The following is a 20,865-nucleotide window of genomic DNA, read 5'->3' as shown; positions in this document are numbered from 1 at the left end:
CCACAATAGATATGCGGCCACTTCCTCGTTCGAGAAGATCCCCTGCTACTAGCTGCACGGGCCTTTGCGGGGCGTACTAAACATCTTCCTCTTGTTCTCCCACCCGACACTACTGCCTCCAACATCACCACTTCATTATTCTTGAACAGCGGGGAAAATATCATCTTTTACTTTCGTAGTCTTGATCCTACATTAAGTATCGCCCATCGCGCAATCCTTCCGGCTCATATATATGACTAGTGAACTGGCTACCATCCGAATATCAGTCAGTCAAGCTTTCAACTACCTCATTCACCAAAAGTCATTTCAATCAATCTCCAACGTCCACAGAAGCAGTTTTCTTAATACCTCTTCCTTCCAGCTCATATACCTTTCCCTTCATACTTGTGCCGTCCAACTCAAACTTTCCGGGTCCCTCCATCTCATGAAAGTTGGCAGTCGTTTCAAGCTCTAATGCATTCTTATCACTTCGTATCTTCCATGGTAACGTGAGAGGCTGTTTTCGTTGATCTCGATGACGAATGACAACACACACTGTCACTAGAAGAAGCAAGCCTAAGACACCGGTGACAATACCCACTATCATAGGCATGCGATTAATTTTAATGTTGGAACTCGATGGTGTATTTGTAGATGCTGATAGGGTTTCGGTAGATGTTGCAAATGATGTCGGGTGTGTGTGCGCGGTGATATTAACAGTACTTGTGATCACACCTGAAACTGATCCTAAACTCGAAATATATTCGTTTCCTGATGTTACAGTCGAAACAATTTGCTCTGCTGTTGTTGAACTACTACTACCGTCACCTACGAAGGTACTGCTGATGTGGGTGCTCACGGTGATATTGCTAGTGCTGTCGGGGTACCTCGTCGTCTTATCTATGCCGCTGCTATCATCTCTTTTATAAATTGCAACGTCATTGACCCAAAAAGCACCTGAAAGTGTCTTATCACCCTCACAATCGCTCAAAACTGCCCACGGTGGAAAATGCACATTATTTATATCGAGCCCTGGTGGTATAGTCCACTTGTATTCTCCAGATGATAGTGGAACATTTGCTATTGTTTCCGAATCAGTTTTAACTCCAGACATATGAAGATGACGAACGAACAAGCTATTGCAAGAATTGAACCTCCAACGCCCGAATCAGTGACCATTCGCATTAAAGTCAAATTGGTAGTTCCACTCTGACGTGAGTGCCATTTGATGGCATGATTGTTGCCCGAGATTAGGATTTGCCTATCACTTGGTGTGAGGATTTTGAGCTCGATCGCGTAGTTTGAGCGTACCAATAAACACAGAATTGAAACCAGAATACAAGTTACGTGAAGACATAGAATCATCTTGATTACACGTTTGATGTATTATTTGGAAAGAAACAAATATCACATACAACGGTGCTATGGTAAAGAGTTAAATGCGATTGAGCATCATTCTACCATTTGTGCGACCTCCGAGCCCAGCTGCTAACAGAAGATTAGGAAATTTGTGGCTCGATTTAATGCAAAATGAGCATCTTGGCCCCAACTCAATAAAAAGTATTTACATAGCTCAGTGGACGAAGTGGCGCCCAGGATATTCTCCACAAAGTGATTACTGAAACGGCCCCAAATTGACCCTCTGTTGTGTAACCCAACTCACAGTATAAATCGCTAGCATCCCCCAATCATGCATCAAACTATCACTGATTTTTGGCATGAAGGAATCCCAAACTGCTGTGGCGGAAACTTTGGTCATACTGAATAAGGCTATATGCATCAGTTTCCATGTTGTGGCGCTAGCAATGAGGAATTTGAACCGAGTAGTAATATCGTCTATCTCGTTTTTTTCTAAATTTCATTTCCTACTTCTGCAGTCAGCTTTCGTATCGACATCTTGTTCCCGCATAGTGATTTACATCTTTCTGCGAATGTTATTTCCACGAGGCAGGTGGTGGTGGAATAAGAAAACTTTGCCAAGTCTACCCCTTAATGAATTTTTACCGCATGGATCTAGACTCAAGCCTCAATCGCGAATACGTGCCTGTTTGATACTGATGAGGATTGTCGCCGCGCGTACCACATATGAATAATTACCTGGTATTTTTGCTTGAAGGCTGACACGATATTGTCAACTTCATTTGCACGTATCTTCGCCTTGCTGCCTCTCTCTCGACGTTACGAAGTCAGCACTAACCTTGATATCGTGCTAGAAACTAGTGACATATTAGCGATTGAATCCATCATGACACTATAAATTACCTCTTGGAACAGCTTCGTTGCACATCTACTATCGAGCTACCTTGAAATTATAAGGCGCATTTTGACATATCTCTAAGAGCCTTAGAACTAGTAAATAGCCTACGAAACCGCACCGTGCCACTACCCTGCTCGCTACCCTCACCCTCTTCACACGGGTCTGTTGCATATCTACAAAATTCTTAATATAAGACATATTTAATCAAGCCTCAACACTTATTTCATCCCCTCAATCACCACACTACACCAAACCAAATTCGACACCGGCAAATCCATCTCCTCTCCATCGTTATCCAATCGCATCCCCCAACATACTTTGTTGCACATCTATATCTTTAATTTTACAAATCTCAATGCGGGTTTCAAACTCAATCTTAATATTTTATGAGCAGGGCGGCGCCGGCAGATGATGAGATAAAGTTTCGATTGCGGATGGTAAGAAGTTTAGGGTTTCGGGACGCAAAGTTCGATCTGAGATTTTGGGATACGAAACGTCATTGTTTACTCACACAACCTTGGATTCTTTAAGTAGTATCCAATCGTGTGGTTGGGAATGGTGGTTTGTGTATCTGTTTTCTTGATTGTGAAAATATTGTTCTGTGCGGATGGGGATGGGGATGGGGATGGGTGTATTGGATGGTGTGGGATGGTGTGGTGTAGAGCGGTAGAGAATAGAGTTTAGACATCTACCTATCTGGGTATCAGGTGATGCTTGGTTTAAGGTTTGCTTCGGAAAGTGTAAAGCTAGGTAGATGATGGTTAGCTTTAGTTCACAGGTTCGAACACATTTGTTTCTGGAAGAGGATATGTTTATATGTGAAGCTATGTAGAATGTACCGCTGTGGTGTAGCACTGTCTATGTGAGTTGAATGCTGGTAAGCTATTATATTTCAGCGCATGGCTTTGCTTTGCTTTGCTTTGCTTCAACGTTAATTTTGACTAGGTATTCAAGGTAGTTGTCTGCCGCGCTTACTTATGTAGTGTAATATGTAATTTCTGAATTACCTTCTTATCCTTTCCTCTCCTCTCAATTCATATTTTCTCATGTACTGGCAATCTCTCCTCTCCTCTCCTTTCCAATCCTCTCTCTCTCTTTCATCTTTGAAACTAAGGACATACACACACATCCATATCTATATCCATAGAAACACGAATAGAAATATGAATTCCATTCATTCAAACGATCAATCAAACAACCAGCGTTTACAAAACACAGATAGCCAGATAGGCAGAGGTAGATGCACGTATAGATCGACACACAAGAACCAGACGTTGAAAAAATAGATCTCATTACCAAGTAGATAGATAGATAGGCAACTAAACACCCCCTTCCATCCATTGGGGTTTCCTTCCAGCACATCCATCCACCCACGCATGCACGCATCCATCCATTCATCATACAGAAAATATCCATCCCCCTCGTAACGCCATCTAGATCCATTACTCGTACTTCGTAGTCTAGAAACTAAGAAAATCAACCCACCCAACTCCATGATTTCATTTCACAATCTCCATTAATAGTATTTCTCCGCTTTCCATTCTTGCTAGTTTTGGCTTGCTTGCTCGTTCGCTCAACTCACAAAATCAATCCTTTGTCAACTTTAACACTTCTCCTTCCTCCATCTACAACTTCCGATCCCCATTTTCCCTTCCATTCCCTCTCCCTCTCTCTAGCTTCCTCAAAAGCTCTCCTACAATCTTCGGGCAATACGTCAAGTACATCTTTACTAACTCCGCTTAAGCCATCCATACCGATCAAATTGTCTCCCGCACTTCCATTTGATTTTCCGCCCGCGCTCAAATCCCAACCCGCACCATCTGGACCTGGGACGCCGTAATGTGTTGATGGTGAGGATTCCATGTATGTATCTACTATCATGAGATTTCTGGAAAAGAATGGCTTGACTGGTGGGAAGAGTGTTGATGATTCTGCAGACGGGGATTGTGGCTCGTTGTCGTTTATTTGTTCCCAGCGGGCATGGGTCGGCTGCATGGTTCGTGGGTATTGCATGATATTTGTGTGGGGATCGTAGATACCGTTCAGGTTTTGACGACGAGCTGCTGAGATTGCGGAGTTAAATCGACTTTTGGTATGTATTAGTAAGGGATTCGAATTGCATCGTGGAAAAGGGAAGAGAAGAACAAACTTACCTAGCTTCTCGAGCATGTTCCAGCATCCAATTGACATCATTAACCATAATCTTTCTCTTCTTGCCATCAATCATCTTTCCGGTTTGTTGTGGGACAGTGGGTTGGCCAGAATGATATACGGAACTCGCTCCATGCCATGCGACGTATTGATTTTTGTTATATGCTTCTCCATCCTTGATTGCATCATTTGGATCAGCCAAAGAACCTTCTTCAACTCCCTCTTCCCTTGCTTTCGTAACCTCATAATCATCTGTGATTCTCTTGCCTCCAACAATAATTTGGGCGCCGAATTCGCGGAAAACTGATCTCGCCGTAACAATTCCAATAGCTCTTCCCTTATAAGAATGTGGAATGAGTTCTCGTTCGATCATGTCCCTCTTCTCCTCCTCATCAATAATAATCTTAAACAACCTCTTATGCTTCGCGAAGAAAAGATAGCTATCTCTGAATCCTACACAACGTGCCGGTTCGGTAGATAACATATAAAGTCTCTTTCCTCTTCCATGAACCGTGAAAGTCCTGCAACGATATTCCCGACCATCTTGTAGATAACCAAGCTTATCGACCTTTTTCTCTCCTTCCGCATCCTCAGGTAATTCCACTTCATCATTCACAACGTCCATCATGTTTCCCTCTTTATCAACTGGTTGTTGTGTAACATGACTAGGACCGCCTCTTCTAGCCCTCGTCCACCACCTCTAAATCCTCTTCCTCTACCTCTTCCTCGACTTGGCGTAGGTGCCTCGGAAGTAGTTCCATCATCTAAATCCCATCCTGGAGGTTTAATCTTGGGAGGTCTACCTAGACGCTTCTTACGAATGGTGGTTTCTGGAGCGGGAGTGGCTGGAACAACTTCTTCTTCGACTTCTGATTCGATGGCTTCCTCCTCCTCTTCATTTTCATCTTCATCGTGTTCGGGAGGAGTACCGGGGTCAGATGGCGGTGCATCCATTATGGAATCATCTTCGGGGTCATCGTACGTTTGTGGTGTATTTTCTATGTGGAAGAGAGATGTAGTTAGAATTGTCTGAAGATAATAATGTTATGCGCCAGATAAAATATTGAAAGCAACTCACTCAATGCAGCAGCGGCGTTTTTAGCAGCAGCTCTACCAGGTCGTCTACCCATTTTTAAGGGATCTTCGATAATCAATTAATCGAATTTGTGCTTCAACGAAGGTATTCCCGAGCTTGACGTCGCGACATGCGACGCGAATTGAAAGTCGGCCGCTTAAACAAATTCCGAGAAGCACGTGGGAAGAAAGCTAGTCTTAAAATGGTTAGCTATCATGTGATCGAAATCTCCCCAAGAATCGTGTTCATCTATCTTACCATTTTGCCGCTGCATCTGCTTACCATTCGGGGTTTCCTAGATGGCCTCGGTGAGATCTTAAATCACAAGATAGAGTGTTTCTGTTACTAGGGTTCAGTCTTCACAACCATTGACAGATGACGAGAAGCATGAGATGCAGCCGACTCCTAGAATAGTTTCGGCTCAAGTCGGATCGAACTATGAATCACCTGGACTGTGTTTCTCATGTTCGTATCTTGAGTTGGCTTCTGTACCCATCTGTTTGTACTTTACTACATTCTAATATGTCTATGTCAGGATCACAACAGTGTCGTATATAATGGATGTACGAGTACTGCACATGCAATGAGGCATCTAAAATTACCTTGTGAAGGACGAACATTCTGTAAAACTATGCAGGCTGTGGTAGCTGAATGCACAATGCGAGTTTCCATCGGAGGCTTCATATGTTCGCATCGCAGCATCGCATGGCATTGATTTTATGGGTCACAGCATGCGGATATACTAGGTAGTTCTTCAAAAACTACATGATTACCAGACTGGAGGGTTTTTAGAATGATCTTTACCGAATACCTATCCAAAGAATTCCAAATAGAAAAGTTATTAATGCAGAAAACATTCGATTCTTTCCCTTCCCCGCCGCCTGACGACAAAAATTGAAGATTGGAGATGCTGATATGTATTGGTGATATTGGCATATTGCAGTTTTTTCGGGTAGTATTGCAGTTTTTGGTGTAGACCAATGGAACTCCAATCCTGGATAAGTACATGATCTTAAGCTTGAAAGTCTTGGATCAGCTTGACTAGGATGCAGTTTGTGAAGTGTTGGGGAAATAGTGGAAAGGAAAAGCAAACCAACATTCCAGATAGGAAACCCAATAATCTTCTTGTGTGGGCTGAATCTGGATGAAGTTGCTTGATATGTTGATAAATATCGGTAGACCTGCCGTACCGGTAGGTGTTGGGAAACTTCGATAAGTCCGATAGGAGTTTTGATTGCTTCGATTGCAATATGTGTGCATTTGTAAGATCGGGTTACCTAGATAGATAGGGGTTTTGATTCGTGGCGAAATAGACGAAATGCTCCGTAGACGAAGCAGAAAGCTTCAGCTCCAAACCTTAAGCTCCAAACCTTAGCAGTTGGAGCAGATCTTTGTGTACGTACAGAGAGTCTTTCGGGACTGTTGTAAGTTGTAATTTGCAACTTTTTGTAACTGCTTGAATTAGAAGTTGTTACTCAATTTGTAGAAGCTGTTACTCCATCCGATGAAGCTCCGCAACCCGTGTCAGGGTACCGAAGTATAGAAGTGTGTAAGGTTTAATATATATGACGTATTTGTATCGAGTCAAGGAAAGGGAAAGTTTAGGATTTTGAATCTGGTTGGAAGAGAGAGTGCTTGCCGTTAAATTGAATTGCGGTCGAGAACATTTATTTATTTATTTTGGAGGCGATGGCTTGGGACTTTTGCTCGGAAGAATTTGTTTGGGACGAGGGAAGAGAGACGACCAGTCACACTACAGATTGGAGCAGAAGGAAAGCAAAAGCAATGTTATATGTTGAATGCCAGATTGAATATTATAGGTTCGGAATGAAAAGATTAGATGAAGGGAGGTATCCGGTTTTTTGAGTGTTTCCTAACTACAACCTACAACCTCCAGATGTACATGATCTATCGCATTTCATCGTTGATCAGTATCTCCAATATACATGATATCCATGATTAACGTGAGCAAGTTGAGTGGTTTGATAACGAATGCGTTTCTTATGAGAGCAAAGCAAAGCTGCATTATGAATTAAATGAGACGACTGGCTGCGCTGTCATCAATCCATCAATCAATCATCATCATCATCATCGACCCCATAAAGACTCCACTACCTATCTATCTTCACCTCCTTATTATACACGTCGGACTAATTTGGTTTCGACATAACAGACTGATACTTGTTGATATTTGATACTTGATACTCGACACTCGACACTCGACACTTGTTTACTTCTGAGTCTATTTGTATCAAATCTAATCCATAATTACATCAATATGTAAAGAGGGAGAGCACTAATTTCACTCTTCCGTTACATTCTCTTCTTCCTTTTTCTTGTTTGGCGACATCCATATATCTAACTATCTAACTCTCTATCTATATATCTATCCCACCTTTCTCCTTATTCGAAGGGTCTTGTTTCATCATATATATCTACAGATACACAGATACACACACACACACACACATACACATACACACACACACATATACTTTGACTACTCTCCTTCCTCAATCTATACCTACCTACCCATTCCATCTGAGATCTCACATTGCATTGTTGATATATCTATATATAATATCTATATATATACTCATTTCTCAATTCAACAATCCGATCCCATCTCGCCCATCCATTCAATCACTTCCACGAATATTCGAGCAAGTAGTTCAGCTTCTACTGCACTTTGACAGCTGAGACTCATAACCACTTCGCCCTCGTCATTCCGCTGGCCTCATAATACCCAAGAGGTGTTGAAAACACACACACTTTGGTGAACTGACACGACTTAAGATCCAGGTGGTCATCAAAACTAAGGAAATCGAGCCCGAAAGATAAAAATACGCGAGGAACTTATTATTTCGAACTTTTGCCTTCGTCTTCGCTTTCGCCTTCGCCTTCGCCTTTGCCCGGATAGCCTTAGGTACAATTTAGAATTTGGCTTAAGAAATCAAGAAGAACAGACCCTGATCCAATTCGTTTTCCCCCTCTTTCCCAATTCTCCAAGTTTTTCCCAAGAGAAAACCCTAAATTTCAATTCAATTCAATTATCAAATATTGAGAAATAATCAGGAAGAAGAAAGGATTGGAAATCATTTTTCGAGGTATTATTTTTCATATAAACTCGAACTGCGGCTCATTCCTTGCTTGTTCCTTCAAAAAATCCCAATTCCAATCCCACAGCAAATTCGATACAACCAATACGTACGGAACGGAAACGAAAGAGTCATAAGTGCCTGTCTTATTTCTACCCGTCGGTCAAAACTCCTGCGGAACCCACTGTCAACATATTTATGACCTAGTTACTTAAAGTCTATCTCGAGTCCCCAGCTAAAAAGTACCCCCAAACCTTCTACGTTTTCTACGTTTTCTACGTTTTCTACGAACCTTCGACGAATTTCCTACCTCTTCACCCACGAAACGATCAGATCGCAACGAGATACTCCCAAATACTTCAACATAATTATAATATTGGCATCGGACAGTCCTCGCAGATCATAAAAAGATACGAAAATGGCAGGAACAGAACACGACTTGCTTAGGCAAGCTACACAAGCAATGATGGCAAGGTATGATTCCAATTTTTTCGATTTCGCACTTCTTCAACTTTGTCGTCATAGAATATATACATACACACAATAGAGGTATTTATATGGCAGAGCTTCTTCTTTGAAGAGAGACCACAACGTACCTTTTGGCGACGCAAAGGACAAAGGAGAATGTGGACAAATCCTTCCTATCTTCATTCCTGCTCTTCTATCCGTTTCTTTCAACTCCACTCTTCATCCTCATCTCAACATCTTTTGCACATGCTGAATCACTAAACGTCAAAGTTGACGAGGGGTACGGTTCCGGTTGTAATCGGGATTCCTTATCGAAACGGCAATCGGCGTACAGGTACAACTTTTTTTCTTATAAAAAATTAATCTGAAGCAAGAGGGAGAGGAAGAAAACAACAATGTCACTAGAGAGAGAAATTTTATATGGGTTGAGGGTTTTCTGATTTGATTGCTTGCTTGTGAGAGAAGAAGCAATTGATCATTCCTTACAACTTTATCTTCACATCTCTCTTTAATTCTACAATACTTTACTTCACTTTACTCTACTCCACTCTCCATCTTTCACGATCATCAACATACAATGCCTTCACTTCACGGTCTTTGGTCGCATATTAATGTTACTTTGGCTAATTTGACAAATAACAGAGATGATGATGGTGATCATATCGATTCCGATACACCCCGCTCTGGTGTCGCGACCCCACAACCAGATCCTTCAGACAAGCGAACTCCTGGTATATTGCATAGCTTTTATGGACAGGTTGGTTTAGGTTCTTCCTCAAGTCAAAATCCTACGAAACATATATCACATATATCACAAAATCCTAACACAGGTGACCTTGAGAGTTGCTACACTTCCCCACGGCAGAGATTTGAAGCAGGGGGTGCATTGTTGAAAGTCACTCCAAGTTCATTCAATGAACCTAGGATTGATTGTGAAGTAGAGAAAGAAAACTCACTACTTCCACCACATGAACTTTTGGGTAGTTCTCAAATATCTAAGCAACAATATCTCTATCCGACACCACCTGTTTCACATCCGTCCTCACTACATAAAGTGAAATTAAGTGATGCGAGTTTTGAAGATATTGGCAATAATGTACAGAAAACGGCAGCTCCTACAGATCGAGATTGCATTTCGGAATCAATTCCGTCACATGCAAGAAGAGCTTCGTCTATGACACCATTGTCAAACATTGTCACTCCATCAAATGTTCATGCTGCACATTTTTCAAATCCAAGCGATACCCCTTCCGAGCACAAACTTAGCACTCCTCCATTATCCCGATTGAATTCTGAATTCCACAAGTCACCATCTTATGATCGACTCAAGAAGCTAACTTGTGATGGATTAAAGAGCATCCCATCAACACCCACTCGAGCTTTATCGAATCAAACTTCAAAGTCAGATCACAGTGTTATGAGCACAAATTCTGAACATATCGCACAAAATGGCAAATCAGGCACGAGCGAGCGACCGGCTACTACTTCTCGTACTGATAGTAGTTTGGGAGGAGCAGTGGTACCACCAAAGGGCAAACTTACTGTGAAGATTAATGAAGCCAGAGGACTGAGAAAGAGCGTGGATCCTTACGTTGTAGCCGTTTTCCAACGAAACGAGCTGGTATCAAAAGGACCACAATCAGAGGAGGACGATGAGGATGATGGCAACTCACATAGCCCCGGCGGTATTCCGATTGGTGGCATTCCGATTACGCGAACTGGAAGTGACTCTGGTCGTTCCATGGCAATTCCGATGAAAAGTAGGCAAAGCAGCAATACTAGTTTGTCGGAATACAGAGACTTTAAGAACAAGGGCCGAAAAATGTTTACCCACCCAAAATGGGATGCTGAAGCAGTCTTGTAAGTGTGTCAGGATATATTAGTGGCTCATCTAGCTAACGGGACTTAGTGATGTTGTTGGCTCAGATACAAGAGTCAATATAACCATTTACGACCGAGCTCAACAAGCAGAAGAATTTTTGGGTCATGTTGATCTTCAAGCCAATCTTGTTGAGAATGTCGATGCTCCAGTTTCCGGCTGGTTTCAACTTCGTGGCAAAGATATGACATCGAATGCAGGGAATGTAGGTGAGGTTCACGTCGAAATTTCCTTCCAGCGAACAGAGAAGAGACATTATGGACCAGACGATTTTCAGATTTTGAAACTTATTGGAAAGGGTACCTTTGGTCAAGTCTACCAAGTAAGGAAGAAGGATACAAAGCGAATCTACGCCATGAAAGTTCTTCAAAAGAAGGTCATTGTTCAAAAGAAAGAGGTTGCTCACACCGTTGGCGAGAGAAATATTCTAGTTCGAACAGCAACAGCCGATTCTCCTTTCATTGTTGGTCTTAAATTCTCCTTCCAGACACCAACAGATCTATATCTTGTCACAGATTACATGTCTGGAGGCGAATTGTTCTGGCATTTGCAAAAGGAGGGAAGGTTTGACGAGCAACGTGCCAAATTCTACATTGCGGAACTCATCTTGGCGCTTGAACATCTTCACAAACATGATATCGTCTATCGGGATTTGAAACCAGAGAACATTTTGTTGGACGCGAATGGACACATTGCTTTGTGTGACTTCGGTCTATCGAAAGCGAACCTTACAAAGAATGCTACGACTAACACATTCTGTGGTACTACCGAGTACCTTGCACCCGAAGTTCTTTTAGATGAAGCTGGATATACAAAGATGGTTGATTTCTGGTCTCTAGGAGTCTTGGTGTTCGAGATGTGTTGTGGATGGAGTCCATTCTATGCCGAGGATACACAACAAATGTACAAAAATATCGCTTTTGGCAAAGTTCGATTTCCAAGAGATACTTTGACTACCGAGGGCCGAAACTTCGTTAAAGGATTGCTCAACAGAAATCCTAAACATCGTCTCGGAGCTACAGACGATGCTGAAGAATTAAAGAGACATCCTTTCTTCCAGGATATTGATTGGGATGCTCTTACCAAGAAGCTTATCACTCCTCCTTTCAAGCCAAAGTTGAAGTCAGAGACCGATACATCCAATTTCGATCCAGAATTTACCAATGCCTTGAATGGTGCATCATCACTCAACGCACGTGCAGCTGCCCTTGCTGCAGGCATGGCAACATCAACACCACTGTCCCCAGGCATGCAAGCAAACTTTAAGGGCTTTACCTTTGTTGATGAAAGCTCGATTGAAGAAAACATGAGAGACAGAGTCAAAGATGAATACGAGGATCGAATGGATCAAGACAACAATGATCCAGAACGTGATTGGGAGGACCCATTTGATATTCCTGATAAATCACGCATGGATCGAATGAGTGGTGTAGTGAGGAATCACAATGAAGATGAACGAATGTTCAATGGTGATGATTTCCATTGATCCTTTGTTTGTTCCTCAATATAACCTCATCTTATGTATTCAAGGATCCGGTGCAGACAAGTTTTCTTTTTGTGTCAGCATACATATACAATCTTCCTTTTTATTTTCCATTTCGGGTTTGATGAATGGAATAGGGTTCATGGTGTGGTGCATGCATGCATGCTTTCCATTGTATCTTACTTTGTCTTTCATGGTCTTCTTTACTTGTTCGCCGATTATTTGGTGGGTTCATTACTGGAGATGATTGATCGATACATAATCTGGGGAATCTTACCTTACATCCGTTTACATACTTATGATGATATCTTTCGAGTGGTAAGAGCATGGGCTTGGCGTAATTGATGGATGATTGATTGCGTGTGCTTGTCTACGCGCTTGATTTTCTGCATTGGGATGGAGTTGAGTTATTTGCACTGCATGAGGCACATGGTTTGTATCATTTTGCTTGCTTCTATATCTATAGTAGTATGAATGAGAGGATAAGGGTGAAATTATCAGTGGTGGTATGTATGAGTGTAGTGGAGAAGAAAAGAAACGCAACCCTCAAGAAGCATTGAGTGTAGTACTATCATCGATGATTGCATTTTTATTACAGAGCATGTTGTTCAGGATGTGCGGTGGGAGATGGGGTGTGTAGTGGAAGTGGAATTTTGGCAGGAAAGAGAGAAGGATATAATATTCATAGAAGCTTTTAGGCATGAGTGACTAGAGAACGCGGATTATGACAATTGGGGGAAAGGGAGAGAGGGGCGAAGCATTGGAAGGGAGCGAAGAGGAGATGAAATGAAAAAAAAATCCTGAGAAGTTATTTATTTATCTATCGGATCGTATTTTATCGTTCGTGTTTATTTTTGTACGTTTATTGATTTGATCTTGAGCGGTAACGTGTGAGGTTTCGTGTGAGGTTTCATGTTAGGTGTGATAAGAGGTATGATGTGAGACCTTGGGCATGCGAGCAATTGAACCAAGGAGATCAGAGGGATAGCTGCATGTATGTCGGTTTTCAAGACTGTTTGTTGCCCTTCCATCTGCACGCCTGCCCCGAAATCTTCGGGCACATTGTGCAGTAAGTAGGTGCATGAACGTTCACTCAATCTCGATTCTTCGCCCCCCACAATCCATAGACTCGGAACCCTCGTATCTCTCATGTCAACTTCTAGAACTATATTTCAATTGCCACAACGGATAGCAAAGGTAGGTCTGTGAAATCGCATTCCCGGATGAGAAAATTGATCTCGGGAGTTGGGAATCTTTCTTGGATTTGGGGGTTCGTTGATTTGTTACTTGATGATTTCTTGTATGCAAAATATGGTAATACATTTTGTTTTAATGTACCGCAGGATGCTGTCCAGGGACCCTTAACTTGTTGCCTTGACGCATTCGTCGACGCCAATATCAGGTACTACGCTCGTTCACAGTAACGCTAATGCACCCTTATGGAGACATATAATTCATTGCCTTGTCACTTTCCTATCCTCTGGGATTTACGGGCAGGAGGCAAAATTTAGAGGCTCACTATATCTCTGGTCACCATGCGACTTCCAGACAGGGTGGGGCGGATTTGTTACAACATATCCGGAAGTCTAGATGTGGCTTTCAATACTATTCACCCGGTCTTTCATTACATAGGACCAATGTCACTTTACAATTCACAACAACGCATTCATCAAGCGCTCATTGCCTCCGGCACAACTTTCCCGTCGCGTCCTCGACCCACTTATCACTCCCTACACATGTTGGACAATAGAATACATCGTCACCATCGTAAGTCTTCTTCACTTCTTCCAACTTCGGTAAACTCTCACCATAGAAATCCTTCAAATAATCCGGATCAAACCTATTCGCTTCATTCATATAACATCCAGTATTAGGCGCCAACTTTTTCATCGCTCCGACTTTCGTGTATGTAATATCGTCTCTGATTTCCTGTACGATAGCCTCGTCTGTATCTGTAGTCCATCCGCGCGCTACGATATTGTGTACGTAAGAAAATCGCCATGTAGGATTCAGTCCTGAGTTTCCATCGGGGACAAACACTTGACCGCCTCCAACTAGAGAGACAGAAGTAAAAGCAAATTGTCCTTGTGATCCAGCAGTTACATTGAGCATCTCATTGAGATTCGTCAGAGAAGACGTCAGAGCTGTACGGTCAAAGAAACGCCCACCAAAAGCCCCAGTTCCAACACCTGCTGCACTCTTACCACCTGAAAGTGTTTGGTAGTATTCTGCATATGTAGAAAACTCTAGATAGTTCGGATTGATAACGAGACTTGTGTTATACTGCTCAAGTTTGGACATTAAAGTTTCAAGTATTTCCTGGGTTTCGAGAAGAGTCTTTCCTGACACGGCTATGGCATGTTGATAGCCGGTTGTGAAATTTCCAAAAACAGGCGCATAGCTCTGCACCGCCCAGCTTCCATACCCAGAAAGACCGGCATCGTTGAGATCTGGATATGTAGAATATATTAATGCTAAGGCTGCCATGAATGCTGGGATGCCTGCATCAGTCAGTGGTGCAACGGCTAGTGTTTGGGCAGAAATTGATGTCGTTGGATAGGCCTTGATAATTGTTGATACGACCACTCCATAGGTTCCACCTCCTCCACCTCTGATGGCAAAGTAAATATCTTGATTGTGACACTTATTTGCCGTAACAACCTCTCCATTTGCAAGGACAACTTCAGCTTCAAGTATTTGATCAGCACCAAGGCCATAATCACGAGATGCAGGTGAATGCCCTCCTCCTTGAAACCACCCTCCGATACATCCTACAGTCTATAGCAATATTAGTCTTCTGTTGGTCGATTTTCGGTCATTTGAAATACCGGATCACCACCTCCTACCACAATCACATTTTGTTTCGTGGCCTCTGCATAGACATCTTCCCAGACATAACCTCCAGCAATCTTAAATGCACTTCCTTCCCAATTCGAAGATTTGCAACCATCGGAAGGTAAATATGTATCTTGGAAGATGATACCTTGTCTAAGATATCTGATCCAAACCTCTAGACTACCATAACCAGTGGATCTATATGGGAAGAATTAATTACCTAGATTCTACTATTGGATAGGAATACAATCGATCACCTACCTACCCAATAGGTCATGGCCAGTATTTCTGACCACCAACCTAATGTTATTCTTCCTAGCGAAAGCTAATCCCTGGGCGACATCTTCAGGCGTCGTCGCATTTACAACATATCGAGGAGCATCACCAATCGAGCAATTTCCTGGAATCCCTCCTGCCGTAAAATCAATTGGTGGGCAGGAGTTGTTGATAGGGGTATCTAGAGCAATGGGATCATTTGCAACGAGCTCCTCGTCGGACAATTCTTTCACAACTGTAGAACACGCGTCTAAGTTTTGTTGTGGTCCTGGATAACACACAATCGCTGCTGGTGTTGCTTTGATTAATTTCCCAGATATGGACGCGTTCAATGATTGCCATGAGTATTGTGAGGGCCAGCAGCCATCAGTTGGTCCCTATGATTAGTCAGGTATGATATTGTGTTTAGATCGGGGTAGATGTACACATTTACAGTCTTTTGAGTATTTCGTTTTTATCTTACTACCAGAACCCGCCGCAAAAGCCAGAGACACGAGAGCAAAAAGACATAAAATGGAACGAAGCATTCTTATGTTTGTTGAGAACATTACTTCATCTAAAATTCAAACCGGAATCTGATGTTGGGTTTCATAAAGTACAATTCAGCACCTCGGTCTACCTGCAAATACCGCAATGAGACATTTCACGCAAATCTATGCTCCAAGCATCAGAAGAGGAAAGAGACAAGCATAAATTACAGCCACCAGAGCTTTAACTTCAGCTGGTCGGATAATTAACAGCGCATCAAACTGCTTTTACGTTAATGTCATCTAATATCATAAGAAAGAAGCCAAATATGATACATTATGGAAATAAATTATGTTGAGTAACTTTCAATTTGTTTATACAGTTTTTGATCCGAGCGATTGATATATGAATTTAAGAGATCATTTTAAAACAAACTGCCTTTTGAAGGTGCATTTTTTCCCGTCCAGCTAGAGCCTACTTGATGATCTAGCGCTGACCCCGCAGCTTGGAACAGGCCGATTTCGTCATGCAAATACAATCTTCAAATCGTCCACACAATTTTGACGTTACATCGGGTTTCAATTGACGTGAGAGATGGGAACAATGACAGGTAATAGGTATCACGCTTCTAACGTGAATGTCCCATCTCGGAAGGATTGAAGGAGTGCCATGCCATGCCTCCTCGATTTAGCCGACATCCCGCTTCCGCGCACGGTCCCCTAATGCCCCTTTATGAATGTGTATATTGTTGATCTTTGTTTTTGGAAATTTCAATTTCCCATTATAATTTGTCTCGTCCTTTAATTTACCATCTTTCTTCTATCTTACGGTTTGTCTACTTTTTGTAGCTGTTGAAGAATTCTAATCGGTGAAGTCATTGAATTTGAGTATCTTTTCATATCAGTACAGACTCTGCCGCTTTGCTACGTTGCTGTGCTGACTTGATATTTCCTACATTTTCACTCCTTGTCATTCTTTTAAATCAGATCCTCATCTTCATGTTCGTCTTTATGGGGTTTCACCAATTTGCAAGGCATCTTAGTACTCCTCGAATTCTTACCGTCTTCTGATTTGGACAAATTCAAGAATCTACTGCTCAGAAGTAAAAGCCATCTATGGCTATCTTTATTGATACTCCCCGAGGCAACGGATAATCTAGGGCGTAGAAATCTCTAGCAACAGTAGAGAGAGAGATCTATCCCGACTTCATCGCGCGATGCAGTTCATCTTCATCAACTCGTACACCTTCGAGGAAAAAGAGGCATTGCAAAATTTTCAAGAAACGCCAGGTCGATCGGACAAGATAGCTAGAGCGACAAGTGAACTGAATTCGGCTTTGGGACTGTAGAAGCACGAAGAACTTCTTAAGCATAAAATGGAAAGTAGATATGGAGTCAGACCCGGAAGAAAGAATTTCATGTGCTCTTTGATACCCTTTGCCCCAGCCCACAGCAGCAGTCTAGAACGACCGAAAAGTGAAGACGAAAAGCGACGAGATTGCAGAATAGCAAGTCATACAAGCTCATGAACGTAAAATCTTCATTTTCTTTCTATCGGTTCATCTAGCATGTAGGAATATAAAGAACGCGTGAATCAAGCGCGTAGTCTTGAGTAGAAGATAGTGTACGTACCAACATACCATATTCTGGGAGTCACTTGTCTCTTTGTAGATCTGAGCTGCAAGTTTTTGCTCTATAATTATCCATACAAACGGATGTTAGAAGGAAACTCATTGTCCGTTCATTCTGGGGGTATGATAGACATTTTGCTCTAGAAGAGTAGAGATTTAGATTCGCTCTGTAGCTGAATAATAACTTACTATGGTCAGTCTTCGAGTCTCAAGCATCAAGCTTTGCAACTATAGAGTTCCATATCCATATCCCCTTTCACAGCCTGATGTACCGTACGCATCTCCACAGTAGTTTGCCATAACTTGCAAGCGTTGTTCTACTCTGTCGAGACTCGAAAAAGCGACGATGAGATTAAGAATGGGAGTACGACTTGATATATCGTGGAAGTATAAAGAGCTAGCCATCCGAGGAGATAATCTGCGGGGAGACCACCCACCACGTGTAAAATTCGGCCGTGACGCATACGTACTGTACACCTATCATTCCATTCAATACCATTTATCTTTTTCTACTTCTCCCATGCCCTAGAATAATCACAAGACACGTATCTGACACCTTGATTCTATTCCTCCAAATCCTTCGCAGATACATATATATGTTGCTCCACTCCAACCAAATCGGGGAATCACAACTTCAAAGCTAAATACCCACCATCGATATCAAGCCCCCCTATCCCCTCCCCAATGCGAATAAACAAGCTCCTGTAAAGACAAACCCAATCCCGTCAACCCCACAGGAGTTAAGAATTTCCGTGCGTATATCTCACGCTGAACACTCCTTGCCCTTAACAATACCATTCTTATCTATGATTTCATTCACATACCCTAGAACTACAGATCCTACCCTATGCAAGTCATTCGTTTCTCCCTCCTCCTTCCTCGTCCATACCGTCAATACTCTCACATCCTACTCCTACATCCATAATACATCGACATTCTGCTCCAAGGTTTGAGTAGAATCTTACTCAATACATGGTAAAAAGGAAAGGCTCGAAGCTACTTATGAAACGTGATGAAACGAGAATTTTGAAGCGAGAAGAGAAAGACAGGCATGATGTGGTATATGTTATTCACTTAGTGTATTCAATGGTCCGGACTGAAATTCAACAATTAAAACCTTCAGAGTATTCAATTGCTGCTAAATTGAAAGTGTTTCGGATGTTGAGATATTCTGAATGGTTCGATTAATCTAGAACAATGGATTTATAGACTTAATAGTAACTTCTTCAGAATCACAAAACGAGAACCTGGAGATGTATTGCAGTCCGAAATATGAGAAATACTGTATTCATTCACCTTCAGATTGTATATTGTGCTTGGATCCTATATAAAATGTTTGAATTTGAACACTCATTCTTATACCGTCATAGCGAATCAGATGCGACTAAAATGATGTGGCAGGCATAGGCGTAGTGGTTTTTGTAAGACGAGCCGTGTTGTGCATCATCTATATGAAGTCTTACCTTCAGCTAACAAATGTAGCCACCAATTATGATTATGAATAATACCTCTCTCTCTCTCACCCAACGGGATCATCGAAAGAAAGCGAGACGTGAAAGTTCTCGACGTATACTTCGAATAGGTCTATCCATGCAACTTGTATTTCGTGGTGCTCTGCGCATATCTATCCAACTCTAGATAAACATCAATCAAATACTATTTCAAACAGCAAGCCAAGTCAGCTCTCAGCTCCTAGCTCATCTCATCCTGTAACATAACAGCAGACGAAATATCACGTGTCTTCCGTCTTTTCGTGTCACCATTCATCATGTGTACTCGATATATGCACTTGCATTTCATCTCACAAAGCTCACTCATCTTGTATTCCCTTGGCTGATCACACCTTTAATCCCTCGCCACCTCCCCAATGCATGTGATGAGTCTTCGCCTCCCCAACCTAATCTCACGATCCCCAATAACCCGCCTCTATAATCCGCATGAACACGCAAGTAAGATCCATAGACTGTGGGGGTTACAACGGAAATTTGGGGGTTGTATCTTATACATGTATTCAGACTACGTACTTTACCCCGTTCTGACCGCTAGATCATTGAAACATAATTTGAGGATGGGGAAACCAAAAAAGCCATAAGCTTATGATATAGAGCGGGTATGACGCGTGAAGTAAATAAAGTAGGTAAGTAGTGCGTAATAAGTGGTAGACTCGAGAAGCTAAAGATATCCGGGGTAGCACAAGGAAAAGTAACCTACAATACAGTCATCCATCTACCTGACTCTGACTCTAACTCCTAGCTTCAGCATCCAGTTACAAAACGAAGAATCACCAGTTGAAGATCGCGAGTGACTCAAGCGACCATCACACTCATATCATGACTTGAAATGTGCAAAACCATGTATCAGTCATATGTCATGTCATGTTCTCTGCCACTCTAAATCCACTCACCCTCAACACAATGACACAACACACTCCCGAGACTTCTATCACAAATAGCCAAAAATCAAGGATTCCGAGAACTTTTCGGCTCCAGATCATACTAGTTCATCTTTGCAAGAACGAAAAGACAACCAAAAAAAAACGATAAAATAAATAAATGGAGTCGATCATCTGTACCCGCGACGACGTGGCGCAATTTATCCATCCATTTTATCCACGTCTTTATCCACGTCCTTTATCCATAGGGCTCTACTTGCTTGCTTGGTTACTTGCAGATACCGGTATTCACCTATCCTCGAGCCACCCTATCCCAGCCCCTCCCATCCAGTATCCAACCGGCGAATCCGAAGGTTCCGATCATCAGTCAATCTTGTGGATGAACAAAAGATTTTGACACCGTACAGCGTCCATCATATTATCTGTGACCTGTCGGACTGACTTCGCAAACCCACTTACATAATTTTGAGTAGGGCGATTCGTTCGATACACACATATGACAGTCGATCTTTCATACCAATTGACTGGAATATAAAATTTCCTACATTCTATCTGTTTCCAATTTCTGCGTTAGAACCAGTAGATAGACGCCAGATTCCAATGGTGATGAGGAAAACTCATCCATTCGCTTGACGAGTCGCCTGTCAACGGGCTACCTCCCTCGCTCCCTAGTACATACCTACATATACAAACAGTCTAGAAGACCATAGCGAAAGGCACACATACACACATGCATACCCAAATCCACCTTTTGCATATCACAGTGGAGAGAATAACCTACCTACATACATATCGATAGTGTCTACCGGCGAAGACGGATACACATGTGTAAGTGATGTTCTGTATACCTGCAGTCATGAATTAGTAGACGATG

General features: G+C 42.2%; 5 protein-coding genes across 5 annotated transcripts; 1 reads left to right on the top strand and 4 right to left on the bottom strand.

Annotated features, from left to right (window-relative positions):
• Nucleotides 1-310: 310 nt before the first annotated feature.
• Nucleotides 311-1,344, bottom strand: Bfra_010056 (uncharacterized protein; the record flags this gene model as incomplete). Its single annotated transcript, XM_037340390.1, has 2 exons — nt 311-1,059; nt 1,113-1,344. 2 exons carry the CDS (start codon nt 1,342-1,344, stop codon nt 311-313), a joined length of 981 nt encoding a protein of 326 aa, XP_037188858.1.
• Nucleotides 1,345-3,814: 2,470 nt separating this feature from the next.
• Bfra_010055 (putative chromatin structure-remodeling complex protein rsc7 protein) lies at nt 3,815-5,517 on the bottom strand (the record flags this gene model as incomplete). The annotated part of the gene is made up of 4 exons (XM_037340389.1): nt 3,815-4,322; nt 4,390-5,032; nt 5,083-5,385; nt 5,466-5,517. The coding sequence occupies 4 exons, from the start codon at nt 5,515-5,517 to the stop codon at nt 3,815-3,817; spliced, it is 1,506 nt and encodes a 501-aa protein (XP_037188857.1).
• A 4,088-nt stretch (nt 5,518-9,605) lies between these two features.
• Bfra_010054 (putative serine threonine-protein kinase sck1 protein) lies at nt 9,606-12,393 on the top strand (the record flags this gene model as incomplete). Its single annotated transcript, XM_037340388.1, has 2 exons — nt 9,606-10,888; nt 10,938-12,393. 2 exons carry the CDS (start codon nt 9,606-9,608, stop codon nt 12,391-12,393), a joined length of 2,739 nt encoding a protein of 912 aa, XP_037188856.1.
• Nucleotides 12,394-14,067: 1,674 nt separating this feature from the next.
• Nucleotides 14,068-16,028, bottom strand: Bfra_010053 (putative isoamyl alcohol oxidase protein; the record flags this gene model as incomplete). The annotated part of the gene is made up of 4 exons (XM_037340387.1): nt 14,068-15,168; nt 15,219-15,423; nt 15,487-15,878; nt 15,927-16,028. 4 exons carry the CDS (start codon nt 16,026-16,028, stop codon nt 14,068-14,070), a joined length of 1,800 nt encoding a protein of 599 aa, XP_037188855.1.
• Nucleotides 16,029-17,527: 1,499 nt separating this feature from the next.
• Nucleotides 17,528-18,004, bottom strand: Bfra_010052 (uncharacterized protein; the record flags this gene model as incomplete). Its single annotated transcript, XM_037340386.1, has 3 exons — nt 17,528-17,575; nt 17,609-17,661; nt 17,872-18,004. The coding sequence occupies 3 exons, from the start codon at nt 18,002-18,004 to the stop codon at nt 17,528-17,530; spliced, it is 234 nt and encodes a 77-aa protein (XP_037188854.1).
• Between the last annotated feature and the right edge of the window lie 2,861 nt (nt 18,005-20,865).

Source organism: Botrytis fragariae (genome assembly GCF_013461495.1).
Source record: "Botrytis fragariae strain BVB16 chromosome Unknown tig00000186, whole genome shotgun sequence".
NCBI classification, from domain to species: Eukaryota; Fungi; Ascomycota; class Leotiomycetes; order Helotiales; family Sclerotiniaceae; genus Botrytis; species Botrytis fragariae.
The sequence above is the reverse complement of the archived record's forward strand: the minus strand, read 5'-3'. Positions and strand labels throughout refer to the sequence as shown.